The sequence below is a fragment of the Pongo pygmaeus genome, chromosome 13, assembly GCF_028885625.2.
Source record: "Pongo pygmaeus isolate AG05252 chromosome 13, NHGRI_mPonPyg2-v2.0_pri, whole genome shotgun sequence".
NCBI lineage: Eukaryota > Metazoa > Chordata > Mammalia > Primates > Hominidae > Pongo > Pongo pygmaeus.
The window spans coordinates 90480471-90506398 of record NC_072386.2 but is presented as its reverse complement, the minus strand read 5'-3'; the positions used below and the strand labels follow the sequence as shown (position 1 = coordinate 90506398).

The 25928-nt window shown below is 40.8% G+C and overlaps 1 protein-coding gene across 9 annotated transcripts in view; it reads right to left on the bottom strand.

Moving 5' to 3' along the window:
- The window catches only part of INVS (inversin), a 208053-nt gene that overhangs the window by 166013 nt on the left and 16112 nt on the right, over positions 1-25928 (bottom strand). For 7 of the 9 annotated variants that reach the window (XR_010123347.1, XR_010123346.1, XR_010123345.1 and 4 more), the window contains one exon: positions 13128-13294. Coding sequence is in view for 5 of the 9 variants with exons in the window: in XM_063649760.1 (XP_063505830.1) it covers positions 13128-13294 (167 nt within the window). In the remaining 4 variants the exon portion in view is untranslated. Of the gene's footprint in view, positions 1-13127; positions 13295-18090; positions 18246-25928 lie in introns of those variants that run through there. The other 2 variants (XM_063649762.1, XM_063649763.1) reach the window with 2 other exon arrangements.

Here is a 25928-nt window from a genome sequence, read left to right as displayed (position 1 = left end):
AATTTTATGCTATGTGTATTTCACCTCAATAAATTGTTTTTAAAAATCAGATGACGGGACTGATTACAGGTAAAAAGGTAAGGTCTTGTTTCAGATATGTTGAAATTGAGATTTTGGGAAGATATCCAGGTAGAGATTTCTAGAAGATAGCTGGAAGTATAAGTCTGGAATAAGGGGAGAGGCTGGGGCTAGAGACAAATATTTGAGGGAAAATAGCCGAAAGCTATAGAAGTAGATGAGACCTCTGAAAGGTAGAATATATAGAAAGACTTTTATCTTGGGGCAGAAATGGGAGTTAAAGGAAAGGAGTTAATAAAGAAAACAATGAACTATCAAAGGAGTAGCAGAAAAATAAGTTACTGCAGTATCAAAGTCCAGAGAAAATTCTGAAATGAACAAGTGGCCAATGTATCAATGAATCAGAGAAATACAGAAGTACAAGAACTGAGAAAAGAGTAAGCCTAGGTAAATTGGGTCACACTGTGCATCATGCAAACAACAACAACAAATAAGTCATTTCTGTACCCTATAATATAAAACAAAGAAGCGCAAAATATGTTTGTAAAAGAAATCTCTCCCTACATACTTTCATCTGTTTTGATTAAATAATGTTTCGACAAGGAAAACCATCAATAAGGCTGGGTGTGGTGGCTCACGCCTGTAATCCCAGCACTTTGGGAGGATGAGGCGGGTGAATTGCTTGAGGTCAGGAGTTCAAGACCAGCCTGACCAACATGGTGAAACCCTGTCTCTACTAAAAATACAAAAATTATCCGGGCGTGGTGGCAGGCCCCTGTAATCCCTGTTACTCCAGAGACTGAGGCAGGCAGGAGAATCACTTGAACCCAGGAGGCAGAGGTTGCAGTGAGCCGAGATCACGCCGCTGCACTCCAGCCTGGGTGACGGTGCGAGACTCTATCTTGAAAGAAAAAAAAAAAAAAAAAAAAAGGAAGCCATCAATAAAAATAATTTAAAAACAAAAGTCGAAATCAATAAAATTTCAGGGTTAAAGACTCTTTATCAAAAGTGCCTATATGCAACTCTTTTGATTTAAATAAGACAGATTTGTTGGAGCAAATGACAGAGCCAGAAAGGGTAGAAGCTGGGTACAGAAACATTAATGGTTGAAGTATATGATAATGTTTCTTCAACTCAAATCTAATGTTTCCAATTAAAGGATAAAAAGATGTTGCTCTGAGGGTTAAATGTATAAGGATATATACATATATATATATAAAATTTTTTTTGAGACGGAATTTCGCTCTTGTCGCCCTAGCTGGAGTGCAATGGCACAATCTCGGCTCACTGCAACCTCTACCCACTGGGTTCAAGCGATTCTCCTGCCTCAGCCTCCCGAGTAGCTGGGATTACAGGCACGTGCTACCACGCCCAGCTAATTTTTGTATTTTTAGTAGAGATGGGGTTTCACCACATTGGCCAGGCTGGTCTCGAACTCCTCACCTCAGGTGATCCACCTGCCTCAGCCTCCCAAAGTATTGGGATTACAGACATGAGCCACCATGCCTGGCTGAGGAGTTACATATATTTTAAAAAGAAAGTTAAAGTCACTAGATGGCTATACCTACTTGCTGTTATTCTCAATTAAAGTTACTTATAAATAAAGCACTTTATACACATATATTATTACGTTGACACTCAGTCTTTTAAAGTTTACTCTTTTTAAAGTTAAAAAACAGCAAAAAAATCCTACAAAAAATTCAATAGAACCTTAATGTTTAAATTTAGTGTTTGTTGGTTCATTGAATAAATATGAGAATTGAATTCAGTTACAATTTTAAATGAAATGCCATTTTCTTAATCACATCAATTAATCACATCAACTTCTAAATACAATTGGAAAAAGTACCTATATTTGCAAAAGAGATTATTTATATGGTTTTCAGATGTTTCATACTCATATATATTTGTAAACACTATGCATAACTTTGCTGCCTTCCAGGGTCTTTGGCATACATGTCAATCAGTATTTCAATGTATTTTCATACTTACAATCTTATGATGTAAGTATGTTAGAAATATTATCTCCATTTCACAGAGGCTTAGAGAGTTAAACTACCTGCTCAAGGTCACAATCTAGTGAGTACCAAATGTCTTTGAATTATGACTCGAATATAGATCTGATAAATTCAGATACCAGATACCATTTTTCTTTATGCTATATTTACTCTGCAGAGCACCAGAAAATAACAAGGTCCTTGTTATGCAGTGAAAAAACAAGCTATCATTAAACACTATCTTTCTCACTTCCTCTGTTCCTGAAGCCCAAGTTTAGCAGTTTAATAGAACCAAGGGTGTAAAGGGTCTGGGGAGGTGTGAGAGGAGCAGCAGTGGTCCCCTATATTCCTAAGGTTTCCTTTCCTATCCATTCTCCCCTACTTTAGGGACAAAACATCTCCCTCTAATCAAAAGAAAACCTAGAGCTCCTTGTTTTCCCATGTGTAAAATAATAATAATTTCCAAGGCCCTTCCAGTTTTCATATTTTATAATTGATTGTCAAGAATATTCAGATATATTCTAAGTTCATGGCATACTCATTCATTGAACAAACATTCCTACTGTGTATCTAAACTTTCCAACTGTCCGTCCTTTTTTTTTGAGAAGGAGTCTCCCTCTGCTGACCAGGCTGGAGTGCAGTGGCGCGATCATGGCTCACTGCAACCACTGCTTCCTGAGTTCAAGTGATTCTCCTGCCTCAGCCTCCCACACAGCTGGGATTACAGGCGCGTGTCACTACACCTGGTTAATTTTTGTATTTTTAATAGAGATGGAGTTTCACCATGTTGGCCAGGCTGGTCTTGAACTTCTGACCTCAGGTGATCTGCCCACCTCAGCCTCCCAAAGCATTGGGAGTACACGCGTGAGCTACTGTGCCCAGACTCGACTGTCCTTTCTGTTCCCATCTCCCCAGCGACTTTGATCCATCAATAATCCATTCTTTCTCCTAAATTTTTGGTGTCTCCTTTTCCTTAACATTTAAACGTGTTCAAATATCTCTCATCTATTAGATTACAAGAGACTTAAAAGACTTATCAACCAAATACAATGTATAGACCTTGTTTAGGTCCTGATTTGAATAAATCAACTGTAAAAAAAAGTTTAAGATATAATCAGGAAAATTTGAACACTGATTAGGTATTGAATAATATTACAGAATTATCACTAATTTCTTTTTGGTACAATGATATCGTGGGGATATATGAATTATATATACTGAATATATACTGAAATATTTATGGATGAAATAATAGAATGTATAATAAAACAGTTGGGAGTCTACAGAAACAAGTTTATGAATTAATATTTATTGAAAGTGGGTGACGGTTATACTGGGAGAGATTCATTATTATTTATTAACAATTTTCCCATCACAATTTCTTCTGTTAATACTTTTCCTGATCAATAACCCCATTAATCAATCACTCGTACTGTCTCCATATCCTCATTTCCTGTTTACTCAACAGGGATATATATCTAGCTTGTGTGTCCACTAAATACCATTGTTCTTGCTAAGGTCACTTTCTAACTGAAAAATCCAATGGAAGCCTTTGAATTCTTATCATATTTATATCTATCCATTTATTGAGTCATTTAGTGGAAAGGAACTATTCAAATCTTAGCATCATAGTAAAAAAGATGAAACAAATGGATCCTCTTCTGCTTGAAACCTGTCCCTCTGGCTCCATAACACCACTCTGATCTAGTTCTTCTCCTATCTTGTACTGTCTCCTTTGTAAGTTTATTTTCTGTAAATAAACCTTAAATATTGGTGTTTTCTATTTCTAATCCTCTTCCCATCTATAAACCACATCTGAGCCCTTCAACTACTTCTATGGTTTCTATATGTATACTAATAACTCCAGCCAAGACCTCACTTTGGAGATGCAAACTGTCACAATTCATGCTAGTCATTACACTGAAGCCTAAAATTCCATTTTTCACAACTGAACTCGATAATTTCCTCTCAAAATTGTACCTGGACTAGTATATCCTACCTCTATGAGTCATGTCATCAAGAGCTAGGAATACCAGCCAAAAGAGTCACCAGTAAAACAGGATAGTATCTAGAGGTTATGGAGCCAATAGCATTGAAAATGCAGCAAAGACAAATGGTATAAGCAGAATAGAGTAGTGATTCTCCAAGTGTGTTGCCTACATCATCATCATCATCACCTGGGAGCTTGTAAGATAAGCAAATTCTCTGGCCCCACACCAGCCCTGCTGAATTAAAAACACTGGTGGTGGGGCCCACCATAGAACTTGTCTATGTTTTAACAAGTTCTCCAAGTGATTCTGCTGCACGTTCATCTGAGAACCCCTGGATAAGAGCACAGACACAGGGCTTTCATATAGCTCCTGAGGCTAAGGATGGGGGAAATTTGACCTGAGTGCTTAACAGTCTAGCTCAGGAACCATTCTTGATTCCATCCTCCCTTACCTTCCCTACAAATAATGTCTGCCAAGTTCTGAACATTTTATCATTTTTTAAATAATACTTTAAAAATTGAGAATATAACATATACAGTAAAGTGCATAAATCTTAAGGCATACAGACTGATACCTTTTAATGTAACCAACACACACACCGATCCAGAACATTTTCAGCACCCCTGAAAGCTTACTCATATTCTTCTCAGTCATTACCCATCTTTTAGGTAACCACAAATCTGATTTGACTCACCATAGATTAGTTTTTCTTGTTCCTGAGATTCATATGAACAGCAAATAAATTTTTTATAAGTGTCTGACTTGTTCCACTCAACATAATGTCTATGAAATTCACTTATGTGGTTGAATGTGTCAGCAGTTCATTCATGCAGTGTTCCATTGTAGGAATACATCACAATTTAGCTACCCATTCACCTGTTGGTACGTATTTGAGTTGTCTGCACTATTAAGAATATTTGCTTTTATAAAGAAGTTACAAAAATGGCCAAAAAACATGAAAAAATGCTCAACATCACTAATGATCGGGGAAATGCAAATCAAAACCACAATGCAATACCACCTTACTCCTGTAAGAATGGCCATAATCAAAGAATAAAAAAACAGTAGATGTTGGCGTGGATGGGGCGATCAGCGAACACTTCTACACTGCTGGTGGGAATGTAAACTCGTACAGCTGCTATGGAAAACGGTGTGGAGATTCCTTAAGTAACTAAAAGTAGAACTACAATTTGATCCAGCAATCCCATTACTGGGTATCTACCCAGAGGAAAATAAGTCATTATACGAAAAAGATACTTGCTCACACATGTTTATAGCAGCACAATTCACAATAGCAAAATTGTGGAACCAATCCAAATGTCCATCAATCAATGAGTGGATAAAGAAACTCTGGTGTATAGATATACACAATGGAATACCACTCAGCCTTAAAAAGGAATGAATTAACAGCATTTGCAATGACCTGGATGAGATTAGAGACTATTATTCTAAGCAAAGTAACTCAGGAATGGAAAACCAAACATCATATGTTCTCACTGATAAGTGGGAGCTAAGCTATGAGGACGCAAAGGCCTAAAAATTATACAGTGGACTTTGGGGACTTGGGGGGAAGAGTGGAAGGGGGGCAAGGGATAAAAGACAACAAATAATGGTGCGGCGTATACTGCTCGGGCGATGGGTGCACCAGGTTCTCACAAATCTCCATTAGAGAACTTACTCAAGTAACCAAATACCACTTTTACCCCCAATAACTTATGGAAAAATAGAATTTTAAAAAAGGAATGTTTGCTTTTCTAAATAAAACTATCATGTAATTCTCATACATGTCTTCTGGTAGAAGGAGGCACTTATTTTTCTTAGGTCTTACCGGGGCTGGGAGCATGAATTGAGATGAGGGGTGTGTGTGTGTGTGTGTGTGTGTGTGTGTAGCTTTGGCAGATATAGTCAGATAGTTTGCAAGAGTGAATGTACCAATTTACATTCTCAACAAAAATGTTGGAGAGCTCCAGTTGCTCCATATCTTCACCATCAATCAATATTGATTGCCAAACTTTTTTACTTTATACATTCCACTGGTCATGTAGTAGTATCTCACTGGAGTTTTAATTTGCTTCTAATTAGTAATGATGTTGTGTACCATCTCATGTGTCTTTTAGGCATCTGGATATAATCTTTTATGAAATAGGGCTACATGTTTCAACATGAATAAGTTTCAAATACATAATATTAAGTTGAAAAAGCAAGTTGGTAAATGGCACACAGTATAATACCATTAATTTAAAGATGCTAAATAATATGGTTTACCCATAATAGTGTATGTGCACATGTATACACACACACACACACACACACACACACATACACACACATAAAGTAAAGGTAGAAACATATGCATCGGAATTGAAACCACCAAAATCAAGACAGACTGAGGAGACAGGGAAAGAAGGGTTTTGGAAGATAAACGGAAGACTTCAAGTGAATCTATAGTTTTGTTTAAAAATTCTGAAGCAAAAATAAGAAATACTGAGTTTGATCTCTTCAAGGTATTAGGTACCTAATGTTTTCTCAGTTCTCCATTGTTTTTTGTTTGTTTTTGTTTTTTGAGATGGAGTCTCACTCTGTTGCCGAGGCTGGAGTGCAGTGGTGCAATATCGGCTCACTGTAACTTCCGCCTCTCAGGTTCAAGCGATTCTCCTGCCTCAGCCTCCTGAGTAGCTCGGATTATAGGCACGTGCCATCACGCCCAGCTAAGTTTTGTATTTTTAGTAGAGACGGGGTTTCACCATCTTGGCCAGGCTGGTCTCAAATTCCTGACCTCAGGTGATCCCCCTGCCTCATCCTCCCAAAGTGCTGAGATTACAGGCGTGAGCCATGGCACCAGGCCCTGTTCTTTCTTATCTCTATGCTTAAGGTAATTAAAAAAAAAATTCCAGGCATATGCAAAGGCAAAGAGAATGTGAGTACAGTAATTTTTAAAGAGAAGAGATGTAAAAGGAGTAGAGTTCAGTTTCCTCATCCAAGGACAAATTGGACAAGAAGATCCCAAAGAGCCTTTCTATCTCTGACATCTACTGATCTCTAAAGAGTAATTTGATGTTTGCACCTACATTGTAGTGTGACTAATAGCAATAATATTGATAATGTAGTCCTTGAGAATAAATTTCTCCAACAAACAGAATGCTTTATATCTAAGGACTCATCATCCCTACATAGAAGATAGGATGTATTATTCCAGTTTATAGATGAAGAAATTGAGGCATACAAGAGTGTTATTTATTGAGAAATTAAGCTCACAGAAAATCTTTAAAAATCCTGATTGCAAAATTGTAAGGGCGGGGAGTGGATAGTGAAAAGGAATAAATATAATTATTCGTTTAAATTTCAACTGTCTTGAAGGCCATGCCCTTCCTATTAAATCTATTTGATATTCACATTTACTGATTCATTCATTCATTCATTCATTCATGTATTCCTTAAATAAATTACTGTCTTTATTAAGTGGCAGAAGCTATGCTAGGACTGTAACTACGAAATCAAATAAGACATGGTCACTGCCTTCAAATAGTTTTACTGGGGGTGAGACCTAGATAAACAAAATCTCCAATAAACTGTGGTCATGAGTTATGGTAGAGCTATATATGTACTGAGGGGGAATACAGAGTTGAAGGGGACTGGGGCGTGGGTTGTTTGTTGTGTTTGTGTGTGCATCTGCAAAATAAGAAAACCTAATAGTGTTACCTGGTATAAGTGTTCCTGAAAAGTTTCAGACATATTCTTTCTCCTTTTTGTAAATCAGTAATATGGAAACAGCATATCTTGAAAACTGAAAATAAACATTCAATTTTCATAGATGAACTCAGAATTGTTTATGAATTTAAAAAAAGGACAATGCAGCCACAACCAGAAGGTTCTTTAATTTTTGTGTTTACCGTGATATAATTTGTCAAAGTGGGTAGTCTTAAGCTTCTTGAAGCCAAATGAATAACCTCCTGGAAGATTAAACATGCATAACTATTAACATATAGTAATATTTCTAAAGCTTTTTTATCCTTATTAACAAATGTATCTGTAGAAGTCAGAGAAATAGTAGCCTCCCTGGAGCAATTTCTAACAATTAGATATCTTTTGTGAGAAGCCCAGAAAAGGTATGACCAATTGCTTTCTTGGATTAAACTGATGGTTCTAAATGAAAAACAAATTAGGTGCAGATGTTCAGTATATTGAGATTAATTTTATTCTCATGGGTACCATTTCTTCAGTTTCTTGGACTAACAGTAATTTGTTTCCAGAGAAGTGAACATGTGCCAAAATAACTAAGCCAAGCAGCACAGTTCAATAAGTTTTTCCACAAACATATATATTTTTAAAGTAGATAAATATTTCCAATAAACAAAAGGTCTCGCATTTGTATTAGTAATGACTTTCTATAAAAGTAAAATAAAATTCATTCAACCAAGACATGTCAGAACCTACTAGATTCAGAGAGATTCAAAAGCAAACAAAAAGAGCTACTTGCCTGGAGCTCCAGCCTAGTAGAAAAGAGACAAGTAAGCAATAATTACAATATAAGGTAATGGGGCTCTAATAGAGATGTGAGCAAAATGCTTTGGGAATATGAGCTTTTCCCACTAATGAACCCAAGAAAAGATAATATAATGTAGTTCACTATCACACACACACAAAAACTAGAAACATAATAAATACGTATGAGAATGTTTGGTCTTTTCATGTCAATAATAACAATGACTATATATTATGGCTATAGATATTTTATAAAACACTTATGTATTACAAGGTAGATCAATCAGCTTTAATTATCATTTAATATCTTCATCCATGATCTCTGTAAGCAACTTAAGAGCAGGAATCATGTTGTTCACCTTTGTGTTCCAAGGCCTAACACGATGCCTGTTACATAATAGTTTTAACACATGTTGAACGAATGAAGGTATACACATATACATGAGTGTTTATGATTACATAAATAGCACACTTCCGCATTCATGGATACCAGAATTAAGTGGGACAGACAATACTTGGAAAGGATATTTGATATCCAATATATCAGAAGGTTCACTAAACAAAGGGAAATGAAGTTTAATAGGGATGGGTACTGAGAGCACCTATCTATAACCTAACATATGTTAATTCATTTTTTTCATATTCTCTCTAGTTGTATAATCATGACTACATCGTAGATATTCAACAAATGCTTGTTGAATGAACACTTCTACCTCCATAATGTATCTCTTAAACCCAATTCCTCTCTACTGGCCTGAACTATAATAGCAATCTATGTATCTTCACTCTTTCTCTTCCAAAGTAGCTTTAGTTGCCATATTAGTCCCCCTAAAATACACTGATCATGTAACTTTTATTTTCAAATTTCCCAAAGGCTCCCTAGTATTCAGGATCCCTCATTTAAAAAAAAAAGAAATGCATAGGGAGTTCATAGTACAAAAGCCTGGAACTGACACAGAGCAGATACTAAATGGCCAAAAATTAATGAACTAGGTTGTGTTGGGAAAATTAATTATCCATATGGTTCAAAATGAGAATGGATCCCTATACAAAAATCAATGTGTTATGTATTAAGAGATTTAAACATAAAAGAAAATATAGGATAATTTAAAATAATCTCTACTCAGCTCTCTAGTCTCCCAGCTGTTGTTTAATACTAGGTTTCTTAGAGCACCACCCTATACAAGCACAGTTTAGGAATCTGCTAAAAACTTGTGAGGAATTTGTATCCAGATTCTTGCATTCTTTCTCTGCAATTCCCTCCTCTCCAGGATTTTGACCTTCAAGTTCCAGCCACTATTATCTCCAAACTCTGCCTCAGTTTCTTCAGCCTGGTAAGCCTGCTGCTTCCTGTTAGGATTGTATTCTTTTGCATTCCAATTTGGAAAATGCCATGAAGGAAAAGGCCAGGATGAATGTGGTACTCACTTTATGTGTTTCTCTTCTTTGAATGATTGTAGTCTCTTAGATCCTGCCTGTGCTGATTGTTCTCAATGCCTTCAAACAATGTATATAGTATTTTATTCAGTTTTTACAGATTTTTTTTGACAGGCAAATTAGTTTAAAACAAGCCATTATGGCCAGAATTGATGCCTAGTCATGAAAGTGTCTTGTTGGTTTCTCATTTTTCTGATTCCTTGTTTTTTAAAAAAAATTTTTTAGGTATTTACATTTTTTTTTGAGGCAGGGTCTCACTCCAGTCCCCCAGGCTGAAGTACAGTGGTATGATCTCTCCTCACTGCAGACTTCCCGGGCTCAAGCGACCCTTCCACCTCAGTCTCCCAAGTAGCTGGGAGTACACGTGCTCACGACCATGCCCAACTAATTTGCGTGTGTGTGTGTGTGTGTGTGTGTGTGTGTGTGTGTTTTAGTAGAGACAGGGTTTCGTCATGTTGCCCAGGCTGGTCTCAAACTCCTGGCCTCAAGTGATCCACCCACCTTGGCCTCCGAAAGTCCTAAGATTACAGGTGTGAGCCACTGCACCCTGCCAGATTCCTTCTTTTAATTATAATATTAAATAAAATATATATTTTTTTGAGACAGGGTCTCACTTTGTTATTCAGGCTGGTCTCAAACTCCAGGGCTCAAGCAATCCTTCCGCCTCAGCCTCCCAAGGAGCTAGGACTACAGGTGTGGGCCACTACACCCAGCTAATTTTTTTTGTTTTAAATAAATAGAGTCTCTCTATGTTGCCCTGGCTGGTCTCAAACTCCTGGCCTCAAGACAGCCTCTTGCCTGGTCTTTCTAAAGTGCTAAAATTACAGGTGTGAGCCACTGTGCTTGGCTGATTTCTTCTTTCATATCTTTAAGCATTCCATCAGTGGTTATTTTATATTGTGTCTCTAATGATGCCAATCCCTGATGTTTTTCATAGACTAAATCTGTTTGTTGTTTCTGCTGACTCTCATTCATAGTACATTGCTCCCTTATGAGTCTGGAGATCTTTCATTGTCAGTTCACATTTGGTTTATTTAATATGGGAAAATCCTGGAAGTTTAAGGTGAAGATGTTTTCTCTAAAGAGAATTTGTGCTTGTGTCTGTTTGGGGGCAAGGAGTATTACAGCCCTGGGACACATTATCTCCAACTATTCTTTGAAAATTATTTGTAGATCATTTACTATCTTATTCCTGACTGGTGTATACTATCTTTGATTTCTGAATGCTGGTGCTTTGTATAAAGCACAAATGAACTAACACAATACCCAGATTTAATTGGACACAGGAGAATACTAAAGAATTATTACTATCCCTTTCTGGGAATTCGGATCCATTACTGCTTTTGGCAAGCATGTAAAAACAAACAGCAACACAGAGTAAGGAAAGAAATGCATAATTATCAGATACTTGAAAGAACATGAAATCTGTTATGAAATCAACTATGTAAATACTGCCATATAAATCATAGTTCTATTTATTCTTCGATACTATGAAAAATTTATAATTAAAAAATCAAAGTAGAAACAAAAAAACAAAAGAAAACAATGCATGGTATCTAATGAAAAGATTACAGCTAACATGTCTGGTTGTACATTCCCCTTCTTTCAACCATCTTGGTCATATAATACTTCTACAGGATGTTATACTGTTGGATCATCAACTGAAATCCTCACTTGCTCCACCTAATCTACTTGACGTTAAGCTAGGTTCCTTCACTCTACATTTTTGAAGCTGAGTTTTACACCTAAGTCAATCATAATGAAAAATCTACAGGGTATCAAAGTCTTAATTTTGCAGCTTTTCCCAATCTGAACTATTTGCTTTTTTATGATAACAAGGTAAATGGAGTTACCTTTCTTGAGTGAATAATTTCATTAGCTGACAAGCCTAAGTGAAGGGTTATAAATACCTGAGCAGTAGTTAAAACTGAGATTGAAAATGAGGGAGATTTTTTTAGAAATTACTATAATAAAAACCAAATTCAAGAGAAGTAACTTTGAAAATAACCTGACAGACCTAACTGAGAAGCGCATATAACTAGCATATTCAGTAGTATAACTTAATGTCAGCCTCTTTTTATGCATTCAACTAATGAAAGGTATTTTTCTAACCCCTTAATTAATTAGCTATATCTGGTTCACATTTTTAAATGGAAAATAACTCTAATAGTTCCCGCTGGATCTAACTCATTTTAATTGCTTTTTATTCAAAAAATACAGAAATCTAAAATAACAAAAAGAAAAATACCAGGCACTGGAAATCTATTTTATGGACCAAAATTTTATGGAAGAAAAATAGTTTTTAGGTGAATAAGTCTTTAACTAAATGTAGAAGCTTCCCATTTTATCTGTTTGATGGGTTTAATCTTAAAAATCTGAGCTCTTAATAATACATTTAAAAATGTGAAATCATTAATATTGGCAACATAGTTTTAGATTTTAAAAAGTTGAAAATACATTCAGAAAATAAATTTATTTTATGCTTCTTAATGCCACATATTTCAAGCGACATTTCAACCTTTTAAATTAAATTAAATTAATTAATTAATTAATTTAGAGACAGGGTCTTGCCCTGTCACTCAGGATGGAGTACAGTGATGTGAACTCAGTTCACTGCAGCCTCAACCTCCCAGGCTCAAGTGATCCTCCCGCCTGAGCCCCACAAGTAGCTGGGACTGCAGGTATGCGCCACCATGCCCAGCTAATTTTTTAATTTTTTGTAGAGATGGGGTCTCGCTATGTTGCCCAGGCTGGGATTTCAACTTTTTATAGTAAAAGTAATACTCATTAAGGAAAAAATTTTAAACAGTGAAAAGTAAAAAAATTCCATATATATTCCCCAAATTTAAACCCAACCACTATTAATATCTTTGAGTATTTCTTTTTGGTCTTTATTTTTTCCCTATACATAGATTGGTAACATAGTTTCATCACATTGTATATATAAATTTGATCACTTTTTTCCCAATAAACTTTAGATCACAGAATACATTCTACTGTTTGAGGTACCTGAAATGCAGCCGCTGATAGTTATCTGTGCTTTTACTCTCTGCAGCTTAAAGACAGCTTTTAGAGAAAATATATAAAACCTATGAGTCACGCATTTGAGACTTCTTTATTATCTGTCCATTGCATAGTTCCACTAATCAACTAGCAGACATCACACAAAACATTTACTCTTCAAGGAAATTTTACTTCTTACCTTCTGGGCTGCAAGATGGAGGGCTGTTCTCTGGCTATGGTCAGTTTTATTCACATCTGCTCCTGCCTTCAGAAGAGCATCTGCACAATCCAATCTGTCAGCCAACACGCAATACATAAGTGGTGTTCTCCCAAATTGATCTTCTTTGTCTTTAAGAGCAGAGTTTCCTATCAGGATAAGAAACAGATAGTGATATTTGATAATTGTTATTACTAATATAAGTAGGAACTACATTCGCTGTTTATTATCAAGCATTGTGCTAAATGCATTAAATATATCATCTTATTTTTACTTTTCCTGTGAAGTAGATATTACCATTGTCATATTATAGGAAACTGAGGCTCAAAGAAGTTAAGTAACCAGTCTACGTTCACACTGAAAGTAGGTGGGGCTAGAATTTAAACTGATGACTCAATCATATTATGCTGAACTAACATTTTGAGATACAGAGCTACTTATGTTCCTCCCTCACTCACTCTTGTCTTTTGAAACAAATATTTAATTAATGCCAATTGTACACTAGGCATTGTGGTATGTTTTATGAGTGATACAAAAATGAATCACAGACTGGGTGCGGTGGCTCACGCCTGTAATCCCAGCACTCTGGGAGGCCAAGGTGGGCAGATCACCTGAGGTCAGAAGTTCAAGACCGGCCTGACCAACATGGTGAAACCCAGTTTCTACTAAAAATACAAAAATTAGCCAGGCATGGTGGCAGGCGCCTGTAATCCCAGCTACTCCGGAGGTTGAGGCAGGAGAATTGCTTAAACCCGGGAGGCGGAGGTTGTAGTGAACCAAGATTGTGCCATTGCACTCCAGCCTGGACAACGAGAGTAAAACTCCATCTCAAAAAAAAAAAAAAAAAAAAGTCACGGTTGATTTCCCTTTCTAGACAAGGTGACAAGATATAGCAAGTACATAGTATCCTCATCCTCCTGCTAATTACAACTAAAATCCCCAGGGCAAAAGGCAAAATAAATGACAGGCAGAGAAGGGAAGGCATCTTGGACTAGGAACTTTGGAAGTTGAGAGACAACCTGGTGGTAAGTTCCCTGAAGCGTTTTCTGTTTGCTTGTTTGCTTTTGCCTCCCATTATGGGCTAGAGTAGCCTATAATCCAGAAACACCAAGGTGCACAGATGCCAGATTTCTCAAGAGAAGTCTACTCTCTCTAGTAAAAAGACTGGGAGGCAGGTAACTCTGCCGAGTGAACCATTTGACTATGCTCTACTCAAAACACATACAATAAAAGAAACTGCACCTCTTTTCCCCACTGGACACTATAGAGACCGTTGGGAGGAGCCCTATCGAACTATCAATGCCCCAAATTAAGCAAAGGATAGCAATGAGGTAGTATTTTACCCCTTTCCAACTAGAGAGTAGGCGATAGCAATATGGAGAGGACAAAATTGGAGGAAGTAATTCTTTAAATTGGTACAAAAAGTCAGGACACTTTTGAGCAGCCCATGTGTGAAACTGGTCAGAATCAAGATAGCAAAATCTCTGAGAATTGAACTATAGTTAGATTATTGCCTTGGTTCTAAATGGGCCTGAGCAGTCCAGAGGTTGGGCAAACCAGAAGAGCCCTGCAAGATCTCTGAAAACTAACTTGAAATTTGAACCACAAAATCGAAAGAGAATGTTCATTCTAAACCTTGACAGATTGTCCGTTTACTAAAATAAGATATTTAAATAGGATCCAGAGTCTCATAATACAGAAAATGTCAAAGATATAATCCAAAATTATGAAACAACTCAAAAGTTTGGAAAATACTAATTTAAACAAGAAAAGATAATCAACAGGCACTGACACTGCGATGACACAGATATATTAGAATTATATGACAAGAATTTTAAAACAACCCTCATAAAAATGCTCCAACAATCAACTATGAACACTCATGAAACAAACAGAACATCAGGAATTAAAAAAGAGAAGCTGAATGTAAATATGTGAGAAAAATAATAGACTGTTTTTATCCTCTTTAGTTTTTTTATTTTTAATGAGGGTCTCACTGTGTTGCCCAGGCTGGTCTTGAACTCCTGGGCTAAAGCAGTCCTCCCTGCCTCAGCCTCCTGAGTAGCTGGGGCTACAGTGCATGCCCGGCTTATCCTCTTTAATTTTTAGAGTTATGTTTCGATGATTGAAAGCAAAGATAACCTTGCTGTATGATGTGGTTCTCAGTTTATGTAGAGGTGATTTTTAAGATAACTATATCAAAAAGAAGGGTAAAGGGACCTAATTAGTGATAAGGCTTCTATTATTGTATTCGAAGTGGAAAATACAGACTGTGATAAAATAAGTATACATATTCTAATACCTAGAACAATCATACACACGCACACACACACACACACGCACACACATACACACTCAGAAACAAATAAACAAAAAACCTCCAACGAAAACAAACTATACAAAGAGATTTATTTAAAAACACAATATAGACCCAGCAGGGTGGCTCACACCTATAATCCCAACATTTTGGGAGGCTGAGGTGGGCAGATCACTTAAGGCCTGGAGTTCGAGATCAGCCTGGCCAACATGGCAAAAACCTGTCTCTACTAAAAATACAAAAATTAGCCGGGTGTGGTGGTGGCACATGCCTGTAATACCAGCTACTTGGGAGGCTGAGGCATGAGAATCACTTGAACCCAGGAGGTGGAGGTTGCAGTGAGCTGAGATTACATCACTGCACTCCAGCCTGGATAACAGAACAAAAACCACAATATAAGATATCACTTCACATACACTAGGATGGTTATAATAAAAAAGATACATAATAACAAGTATTAATGAGAATATAGAGAAATCAAAATCCTCATATACTACTGGTGGGAATCTAAAATGGTACAGTCACTTTGGAAAATATTCTGGAAGTTCCTCAAAACATTAAATAACCATTTGACCCAGCAATTCCACTCCCAAGTATGTACCCAAGAGAAATGAAGACATATGTCCACACAAAAACTGGTACGCAAATATCCATTGCAGTATTATTCATGACAGCCAAAAGGTGGATATAATGCAAGTATCCATAAGCTGTTCATCAATTGACGAATGGTTAAACAAAATGTTGTATATCTCTACAGTGGAATATTATTCAGCAAAAGGAATGAAGATCTAGTATATGCTCAACATGGATGAACCTTGAAAACATTATGCTAAGCAAAAGAAGCCAGTCAAAAAATACCACATATTATATAATTATATTTATGTGAAATATCTGGCACTGGCATATCTATAGAGACAGAAAGTAGATGAGTAGTTGCCTAGGACTGGGGGTTGGGCACAAATTTGAAGAGTAACAGCCAAATGGTGAAGGGTTTCTCTGTGGGATAATGAAAGTGTTCTTTTTTTTTTTTTTTTTGTGTCTAGAATTTATTTATTTTTAACTTTACATTATAGCTTAAGAACTTTTAACATCTCCATGCTGTCCACAGTTAAAATTTTAAGTAATGCGTATTATTCCAGTGAGAGGCAGCACCATCCATCATTGTTGGGGAGTTTCATGCTTGCAATTTTGAGGTTCTCTTTAATGCTTTGAGGACCAACACCCTGGACTTACTGGAGTAATGTAGCGCTCAGGTTTCGGCTCCTCCCTTTACTTGGCTGTGAGGATTCTACATGCCTGGAACAAGGGACATCTCCAAAGTCACTAACGTGGCTAGATAAAGGATAACTAGAAGTGCCTGCCCCCTCCACCATCCTTGCCTTGATGCCAGGTGAGATCCAGGCTCCTCTGCCCCAAGAAGGGCTGAGCTTACATTATCTCCAGCTCAGCAGGTCCTTGGAAATTTTTTTTTTTTTATGTATATTTATTTATTCATAACTTATATGCACATATTACTATATTAACATAGTGTGAACATTATAAAACATATAAAATATATAAAATATAATGTGGAGACAATGAGATGAAGATGACATAAGTAATATTTTTATATATTGTCTTCCTAATTGTAGATTGCTTCATAATACTGTTGGCTACAATTTCAAAGCCCAGTATACACTTAGGGTAAGGATTATCTTCAGGAATAATGGACATAAATTCACATTTCAAGTCATCCTGTAATTATGAACTTCCTTAGCGACATTTTTCATTAAAACTATTTATATGGCCCAAACTTATACCTTAGAATTTGATTGACAAGAACTTGCACTAGGAATAGAACACCCATGAGCACTCATCTTTTGTTGCTAGACTATACACATAGTATTAGCATTGTTTTATATCCTCAGTTGTTTTACAGACATTCTCCCAGTCTTTTAGTCTCATTTTTTTTTTTTTTTTTGCTTTATTTTATTTTATTTTTATTTTTTTTTTCTGTTATTTACTTATTTTTTTTTTTTATTTTTGCTGTTAACTTTTCTTTTTTTTTTATTATTTTTTTTTTAATTTATGAAGTATTTATTGATGATTCTTGGGTGCTTCTCGGAGAGGGGGATATGGGAGGGTCATAGGATAATAGTAGAGAGAAGGTCAGGAGATAAACACATGAACAAAGGTCTCTGGTTTCCTAGGCAGAGGACCCTGCGGCCTTCTGCAGTGTTTGTGCTCCTGGGTACTTGAGATTAGGGAGTGGTGATGACTCTTAAAGAGCATGCTGCCTTCAAGCATCTGTTTAACAAAGCACATCTTGCACCGCCCTTAATCCATTTAACCCTGAGTTGACACAGCACATGTTTCAGAGAGCACGGGGCTGGGGGCAAGGCCATAGATCAACAGCATCCCAAGGCAGAAGAATTTCTCCTAGTCAGAACAAAATGGAGTCTCCTATGCCCACCTCTTTCTACACAGACACAGCAACAATCTGATCTCTCCTTCCTTTCCCCACACTTCCCCCCCTTGTCTTCAACAAAACCGCCATCGTCCTCATGGCCCGCTCCCGATGGTCGCTGTCTCTTCGGAGCTGTTGGGTACACCTCCCAGACAGGGTGGCCGGGCAGAGGCGCTCCTCACCTCCCAGACAGGGCAGCCGGGCAGAGGCGCTCCTCACCTCCCAGACAGGGCGGCCGGGCAGAGGCGCTCCTCACCTCCCAGACAGGGCGGCCGGGCAGAGGCGCCCCCCGCTTCCCAGACGGGGCCGCCCGGGCAGAGGCGCTTCTCTCCTCCCAGACGGGGCGGCCCGGCAGAGGCGCTCCTCACTTCCCCGACGGGGCCGCCCGGGCAGAGGCGCTCCTCGCTTCCCACTCAGGGCCGCCCGGGCAGAGGCGCTCCTCGCTTCCCAGACGGGGCCGCCCGGGCAGAGGCGCTCCTCACTTCCTCCCAGACCGGGTGGCAGCCGGGCAGAGGCGCTCCTCGCCTCCCAGACGGGGCGGCCGGGCAGAGGCGCTCCTCACTTCCCAGACGGGGCGGCCCAGCAGAGGCGCTCCTCACTTCCCAGACCGGGCGGCCGGGCAGAGGCGCTCCTCACTTCCCAGACGGGGCGGCCGGGCAGAGACGCTCCTCACTTCCTCCCAGACGGGGTGGCGGCCAGGCAGAGGCGCTCCTCACCTCCCAGACAGGGCGACCGGGCAGAGGCGCTCCTCACTTCCCAGACGGGGCGGCCGGGCAGAGACGCTCCTCACTTCCTCCCAGACGGGGTGGCGGCCAGGCAGAGGCGCTCCTCACTTCCCAGACAGGGCGGCCGGGCAGAGGCGCTCCTCACTTCCCAGACAGGGCGGCCGGGCAGAGGCGCTCCTCACTTCCCAGACTGGGCTGCCGGGCAGAGGCGCTCCTCACGTCTTCCTCCCAGACGGGGTGGCGGCCAGGCAGAGGCGCTCCTCACTTCCCAGAGGGGGCGGCCGGGCAGAGGTGCTCCTCACGTCTTCCTCCCAGACGGGGTGGCAGCCGGGCAGAGGCACTCCTCACCTCCCAGACGGGGCAGCCGGGCAGAGGTGCTCCTCACCTCCCAGACGGAGTGGCCAGGCAGAGGCGCTCCTCACTTCCCATATGGGGTGGCGGCCGGGCAGAGGCGCTCCTCACTTCCCAGATGGGGCAGCCAGGCAGAGGCGCTCCTCACTTCCTCCCAGACGGGGTGGCGGCCAGGCAGAGGCGCTCCTCACCTCCCAGACGGGGCGGCCGGGCAGAGGTGCTCCTCATCTCCCAGACGGGGCGGCCGGGCAGAGGTGCTCCTCACCTCCCAGACGGGGCGGCCGGGCAGAGGCGCTCCTCACCTCCCAGACGGAGTGGTCAGGCAGAGGCGCTCCTCACTTCCCATATGGGGTGGCGGCCGGGCAGAGGCGCTCCTCACTTCCCATATGGGGCAGCCGGGCAGAGGCGCTCCTCACTTCCTCCCAGACGGGGTGGCGGCCGGGCAGAGGCGCTCCTCACCTCCCAGACGGGGCGGCCGGGCAGAGGCGCTCCTCCCTTCCCAGACGGAGTGGCCAGGCAGAGGCGCTCCCCACCTCCCAGAGTGGGCGGCCGGGCAGAGGCGCTCCTCACTTCCCAGAGTGGGCGGCTGGGCAGAGGCGCTCCTCACTTCCCATAGGGGGTGGCAGCCGGGCAGAGGCGCTCCTCACTTCCCAGATGGGGCAGCTGGGCAGAGGTGCTCCTCACTTCCTCCCAGACGGGGTGGCGGCCAGGCAGAGGCGCTCCTCACCTCCCAGACGGGGCGGCCGGGCAGAGGCACTCCTCACCTCCCAGAGTGGGCGGCCGGGCAGAGGCGCTCCTCACTTCCCAGAGTGGGCGGCCGGGCAGAGGCGCTCCTCACTTCCCAGAGTGGGCGGCCGGGCAGAGGCACTCCTCACCTCCCAGAGTGGGCGGCCGGGCAGAGGCGCTCCTCACTTCCCAGAGTGGGCGGCCGGGCAGAGGCGCTCCTCACTTCCCAGAGTGGGCGGCTGGGCAGAGGCGCTCCTCACTTCCCATAGGGGGTGGCAGCCGGGCAGAGGCGCTCCTCACTTCCCAGATGGGGCAGCTGGGCAGAGGTGCTCCTCACTTCCTCCCAGACGGGGTGGCGGCCAGGCAGAGGCGCTCCTCACCTCCCAGACGGGGCGGCCGGGCAGAGGCACTCCTCACCTCCCAGACGGGGCGGCTGGGCAGAGGCGCTCCTCACCTCCCAGAAGGGGCGGCTGGGCAGAGGCGCTCCTCACTTCCCATATGGGGTGGCAGCCAGGCAGAGGCGCTCCTCACTTCCCAGACGGGGTGGCGGCCAGGCAGAGGCGCTCCTCACTTCCCAGATGGGGCAACCGGGCAGAGGCGTTCCTCACTTCCTCCCAGACGGGGTGGCGGCCAGGCAGAGGCGCTCCTGACCTCCCAGACGGGGCGGCCGGGCAGAGGTGCTCCTCATCTCCCAGACGGGGCAGCCGGGCAGAGGCGCTCCTCACTTCCTCCCAGACGGGGTGGCAGACGGGCAGAGGCGCTCCTCACATCCCAGACGATGGGCGGCCGGGCAGAGGCGCTCCTCACTTCCCAGATAGGGCGGCCGGGCAGAGGGGCTTCTCACATCCCAGACGATGGGCGGCCAGGCAGAGATGCTCCTCACTTCCTAGACGGGGTGGCGGCGGGGCAGAGGCTGTAATCTTAGCACTTTAAGAGGCCAAGGCAGGAGGCTGGTAGGTGGAGGTTGCAGCGAGCCGAGATCACACCACTGCACTCCAGCCTGAGCACCATTGAGCATTGAGTTAGCGAGACTCCGTCCGCAATCCCAGCACCTCGGGAGGCCGAGGCAGGCAGATCACTCGAGGCCAGGAGCTGGAGACCAGCCGGGTCAACACGGCGAAACCCCGTCTCCACCAAAAATACAACAACCATTCAGGCGTGGCGGCGCGTGCCTGCAATCCCAGGCACTCGGCAGGCCGAGGCAGGAGAGTCACAGGAGCCCGAGGCAGGGAGGTTGCAGTGAGCCGAGATCATGGCAGTACAGTCCAGCTTCGATAACAGTGGGAGACCGAAAAAAAGGGAGAGGGAGAGGGAGAGGGAGAGGGAGAGGGAGAGGGAGAGGGAGAGGGAGAGGGAGAGGGAGAGGGAGAGGGAGAAAGTGTTCTAATATCATTTGTGGTGATGTTTGCCCAACACTGAATTTACAAAATTACTCAAATGTATACTTTAAATTTTGAATTGTATGGTATGTGAATTATATCTTAATAAAGCATTACAAAAAGCTCTACCATATATAAATTAAAATGGAATACTAAAAATATTCAAGAAATGGAAAGGAGGACAGGAATGAAAAACAGAAGGAACATGCAGTATTCAACACAATAAATTGGAAATCTTAAATCTTAACATTCATAATTACATTAAATGTAAATGGTGTAAATACATCAACAAAAAGGCTGAGCTAAAAAAAGAAGACTCGATTAGGCTGGGCACGGTGGCTCATGCCTGTAATCCCAGCACTTTTGGAGGCCGAGGCGAGCGAATCATGAGGTCAGGAGATCGAGACCAGCCTGGCTAACATGGTGAAACCCCGCCTCTATTAAAAAACAGAAAAAATTAGCCGGGCATGGTGGCAGGCGCCTGTAGTCCCAGCTACTTGGGAGGCTGAGGCAGGAGAATGGCATGAACCCAGAAGACGGAGCTTGCAGTGAGCCAAAATCGTGTCACTGCACTCCAGCCTGGGTGACAGAGCGAGACTCTGTCTCAAAAAAAAAAAAAAGAAACTTACTTAAAATACAATAACATAGGAGGTTAAAAGTAAAAGAATTAGCAAGACTACAATAAATACTAATGAAATAAAAGCTGGAGTTAAGTATATTAATATCTAATAAGGTAAACTTTAGAGAAAAGACAATTACCAGAAACAAATAGACATATTATATAACAATAAAAGGGTCAATTCACCAAGAATACATAAAATTCCTAAATGTATACATACTAAATCACAGAGCTTCAAGATACAGGCAGCAAAAACTGATAGAATAGAAAGAAACACTTGAAAACACAATTATAATTGGTAACTTCAACACTCTTTTCTCAATAATTGCTAGAACCACTAAAATGAAAATCAGCAAGGACACAGAAGAACTGAACACCAAAATAAAGCAACAGGATCCAACTGGTATTTATTTAACACTTCATCTAATGACAGCCAGAAACTCAATCTTTCAAAATACCCATGGGACCTTGACCAAAATATACAATATACTGGGTCATAAATGAGTACTAACAGATTTAAAGAATTGAAGACATACAAAGTGTATTATCAGATGACAGTGTAATTAAACTAGAAATCAATAACAGAATGATAACAAGAAATAATAAAATATTTAAGATAATCCATGGGTTAAAGAGAAAATCTCAAGGGAAATTAAAAAGCATAATTAAATGAATAAAAACATATTGTTGTGAGGTTCTTGCACCACACATGAGGGAAGCTTAGAAGGAAATATATAGTAATGAATGCTTTTAATTAGAATAGAAGAATAGTTTCAAATCAATTATCTATGCTTCTACCTTAGAACACTAAAACAGAAGAGCAAATTTAACCCAAAACAAGCAGAAGGAAGTACATAAGAAAAATAAGAACAGAGAGCAATTACATTAAAATCAGAAAAAAATAGAGAAAATCAATGAAGCTAAAAGTTGGTTCTTGGAAAATTAAATTAATAAATCTCTAATCAGATTGATCATTAAAAACAGAGCTGACACAAATTCCCAATATCAAGAACTACATCACTACAAAGCCTGCAGATATTAAAAGGCAAATAAGAGAATGTCATAAGCTATAAACTCACAATTTAAGTGAAATGGATAAATTCCTTGGAAGATATACTCCTTCGAAGTCCACTTAAGATACAGATACTCTCAACAGTACTTGTGGTAGGATAATTCTAAGATGGCATCCAAGACTTCCAGCCCCTGGTATACATGCCCTGTATGATCCCCTCCTCTTGAGTGTGGGCAGAACTATGATGTCACTCCCACGATTAGATTTTGTTATGTGGCAAATATGAAGGGATTTTGCAGATGTAATTAAGTCTCTTAATCATTTAACTTCAAGTTAATCAAGAGAGATTAGTTTGGGTTGCTTTCACCTAATCAGGTGAGTCTTTCAAAAGAGTGTCTAGAGGTCCGAGGTAGAAATTGTAGAGATTTGAAGCAGCAGAGACACTTTCCTGCTGGCCTTGGAGAAGCAAACTGCCATAAATTTTAAAATTGTACAAAAAAAACTGTAGTCAACTTGTTCACCACTATTTGTTGGAGTTAAGGTTTTCAGGCTCTTTCTGGACTACATAGTTCTTTCCAGGGTACCTTGTAGCAATTTGAGAGTTCAGCAACACATTCTGCTGGGACTAAAGATCCACAAGGAGCTTAGAGCTATGACTAGACCATTGATTGACTCATCACAAATGTACACCTTGATCCCAGAGCCTTCACAAATGCTCACCAAAGAAAGATTCCCAGGATGATTCAGAGGCCTCTCATAACTTCTGCTCCAAAACGTTAATAAAGAACCTTGATAACTTGATTCTCCACCCAGGTACCAAATTCCCTTCCCCTCCACCAGAAGGTTCACCCCAACAACAAGATAGAAAAGCAAAGACTTTCCAGGACATAAGAGATGGTTTGCCTTACAGGAGGAGAGGAAAAAGGACATCGTTATTTGTGGAAAGAAAGGATGGTAAAACTGAGATACCTGTTACTCAACAGATTTTTCTCAGCTTAAACGAGCGCTAACAAATATTGGGCCTAAGAGGGTTCAGAATGAATCAAGAATTGAACCATTCAAATGTGGCTGCAGTTTCCACATGTATCATAGATGGGATCCTTCTGAGAATGCTAGAATAGGAAATTATGATAATGAGCTGATTTAGTCATAAACTTTATTCTTGTACTTTTCTTTCTTGCTGGCAAATTTATGCAGCAGTCTATGCTAGGATAGACTGTATACCAACAATAACCTATGATGAGTGATGTCTTTTTCTTCTTGTATCTTTTCCTTCTTACCTTGATAGCAGTAATTTATAAGGAATCTGTGTAAGTTTGAATGTATTTGAATAACTTGAATATACTTTAGCTCTACTTTTTTATTTGAACCCAAAGCAGCACCAATAAGTCTGAATTATTCTCGGTGCTGGGATTACAGGCATAAGTCACCACACAGGGCTCCCATATGTTTTAGAACCTAAGTCAGTGAGATGAATCCCAAAATCTAGAATTTGAAGCAAGGTATGTGGGGAAAGAATGAAAAGAAAACATTGAGAAGTTTGACTAGAGCATAACTAATTAGATTTTCTGGTTTTTAAAAATTTGAATTATATTAAAAGGAAATTTCAACATGCTATTTTTTCAATTTTCAGTAACAAATAAATGTGCATATAGAGAAACAATAAAGTTGACATATTTAAGTACCTTAAAAAAAGTGAATTCTGGACCAGGTGCAGCAGCTCACGCCTGTAATCCCAACACTTTGGGAGGCTGAGGCAGGCAGATCACCAGATCAGGAGATCGAGACCATCCTGGCTAACATGGTGAAACCCCGTCTCTACTAAAAAATACAAAAAAATCGCCAGGTGTGGTGGCGGGCACCTGTAGTCCCAGCTACTCGGGAGCCTGAGGCAGGAGAATGGCGTGAACCTGGGAGGCAGAGCTTGCAGTGAAGCCGAGATTGCACCACTGCACTCGAGCCTGGGTGACAGAGTGAGACTCTGTCTCAAAAAAAAGAATTCTGCCAATGTGCAGTGGGGAGAGAATCCTAAATCTCAGATGAGACCTTAGCCCTGGCTGACACCTTGACTGCAGTCTTGCGACACCACGAGCAAAAGCCTCAGCTTGAGCGGTGTCTAGATGCCTGATATACAGAAACTGAAGTAATAAATGTTTGTTGTTTGTAAGTTAAGTTTGTGTTAATTTGTTATACAGCAATAAAAACCTAATATAGTACTTTATTAAAAAATTAAATTCATAGTTAATCCCCACTATAAGGTACTACTAAGAATAATTTGTTAAAAACTTCCCAGAGCAATCTTTGTAGAAATGAATGTGCAGTTTTAAAATTATTATGGAAAGGCAAAAGAAGTAGAAGAATAAAAAGTTTTTGAAGAAAAGAACAAAGTTGAAGAACTCACATTGCATGATATCAAGGCATATTGTAAACCCACAGTAATGAAGAGAATGTGGTAGTGGCAAAGAAATAGACTCATAGACCAATAGAACAGATTTGAGAGTATGTAAATAGACACACACAGACATGATCAACTGACTCTGACAAAGATGCAAAGGCAAACCAATAGATAATCTTTTAAATAAATGGTGCTGGAAAGGCCAGGCATGGTGGCTCATGCCTGTAATCCGAGCACTTTGGGAAGCCAAGGTGGGTGGATCACCTGAGGTCAGGAGTTTGAGACCAGCCTGGTCAACATGGTGAAACCCCATCTCTACTAAAAGTACAGAAATTAGCCAGGTGTGGTGGTGTGCACCTGTAATTCCAGCTACTCAGGAGACTGAGGCAGGAGAATTGCTTGAACCTGGGAGGCAGAGGTTGCAGTGAGCCGAGATCATGCCACTGCACTCCAGCCTGGGCAACAGGAGTGAATAATAATAATAAATAATAAATGGTGCTGGAAAAATTTGGCATTCATATACAAAAACAAAAACATATACAAAAACAAAAACAAACCCAAAGCTTTCAACCTATATTTTGTATGTTAGTCAGTTCAAGCTGCTATAACCAAGTACCATAGACTAGGAGGCTTATAAAAAACAAAAATTGGGGCTGGGTGTGGCGGCTCATGCCTGTAATCCCAGCACTTTGAGAGGCTGAGGCGGGCGGATCACTTGAGGCCAGGAGTTCAAGACCAGTCTGGCCAACATGGTGAAACGCTGTCTCTACTAAAAATACAAAAATTAGCAAGGTGTGGTGGTGGGCGTCTGTA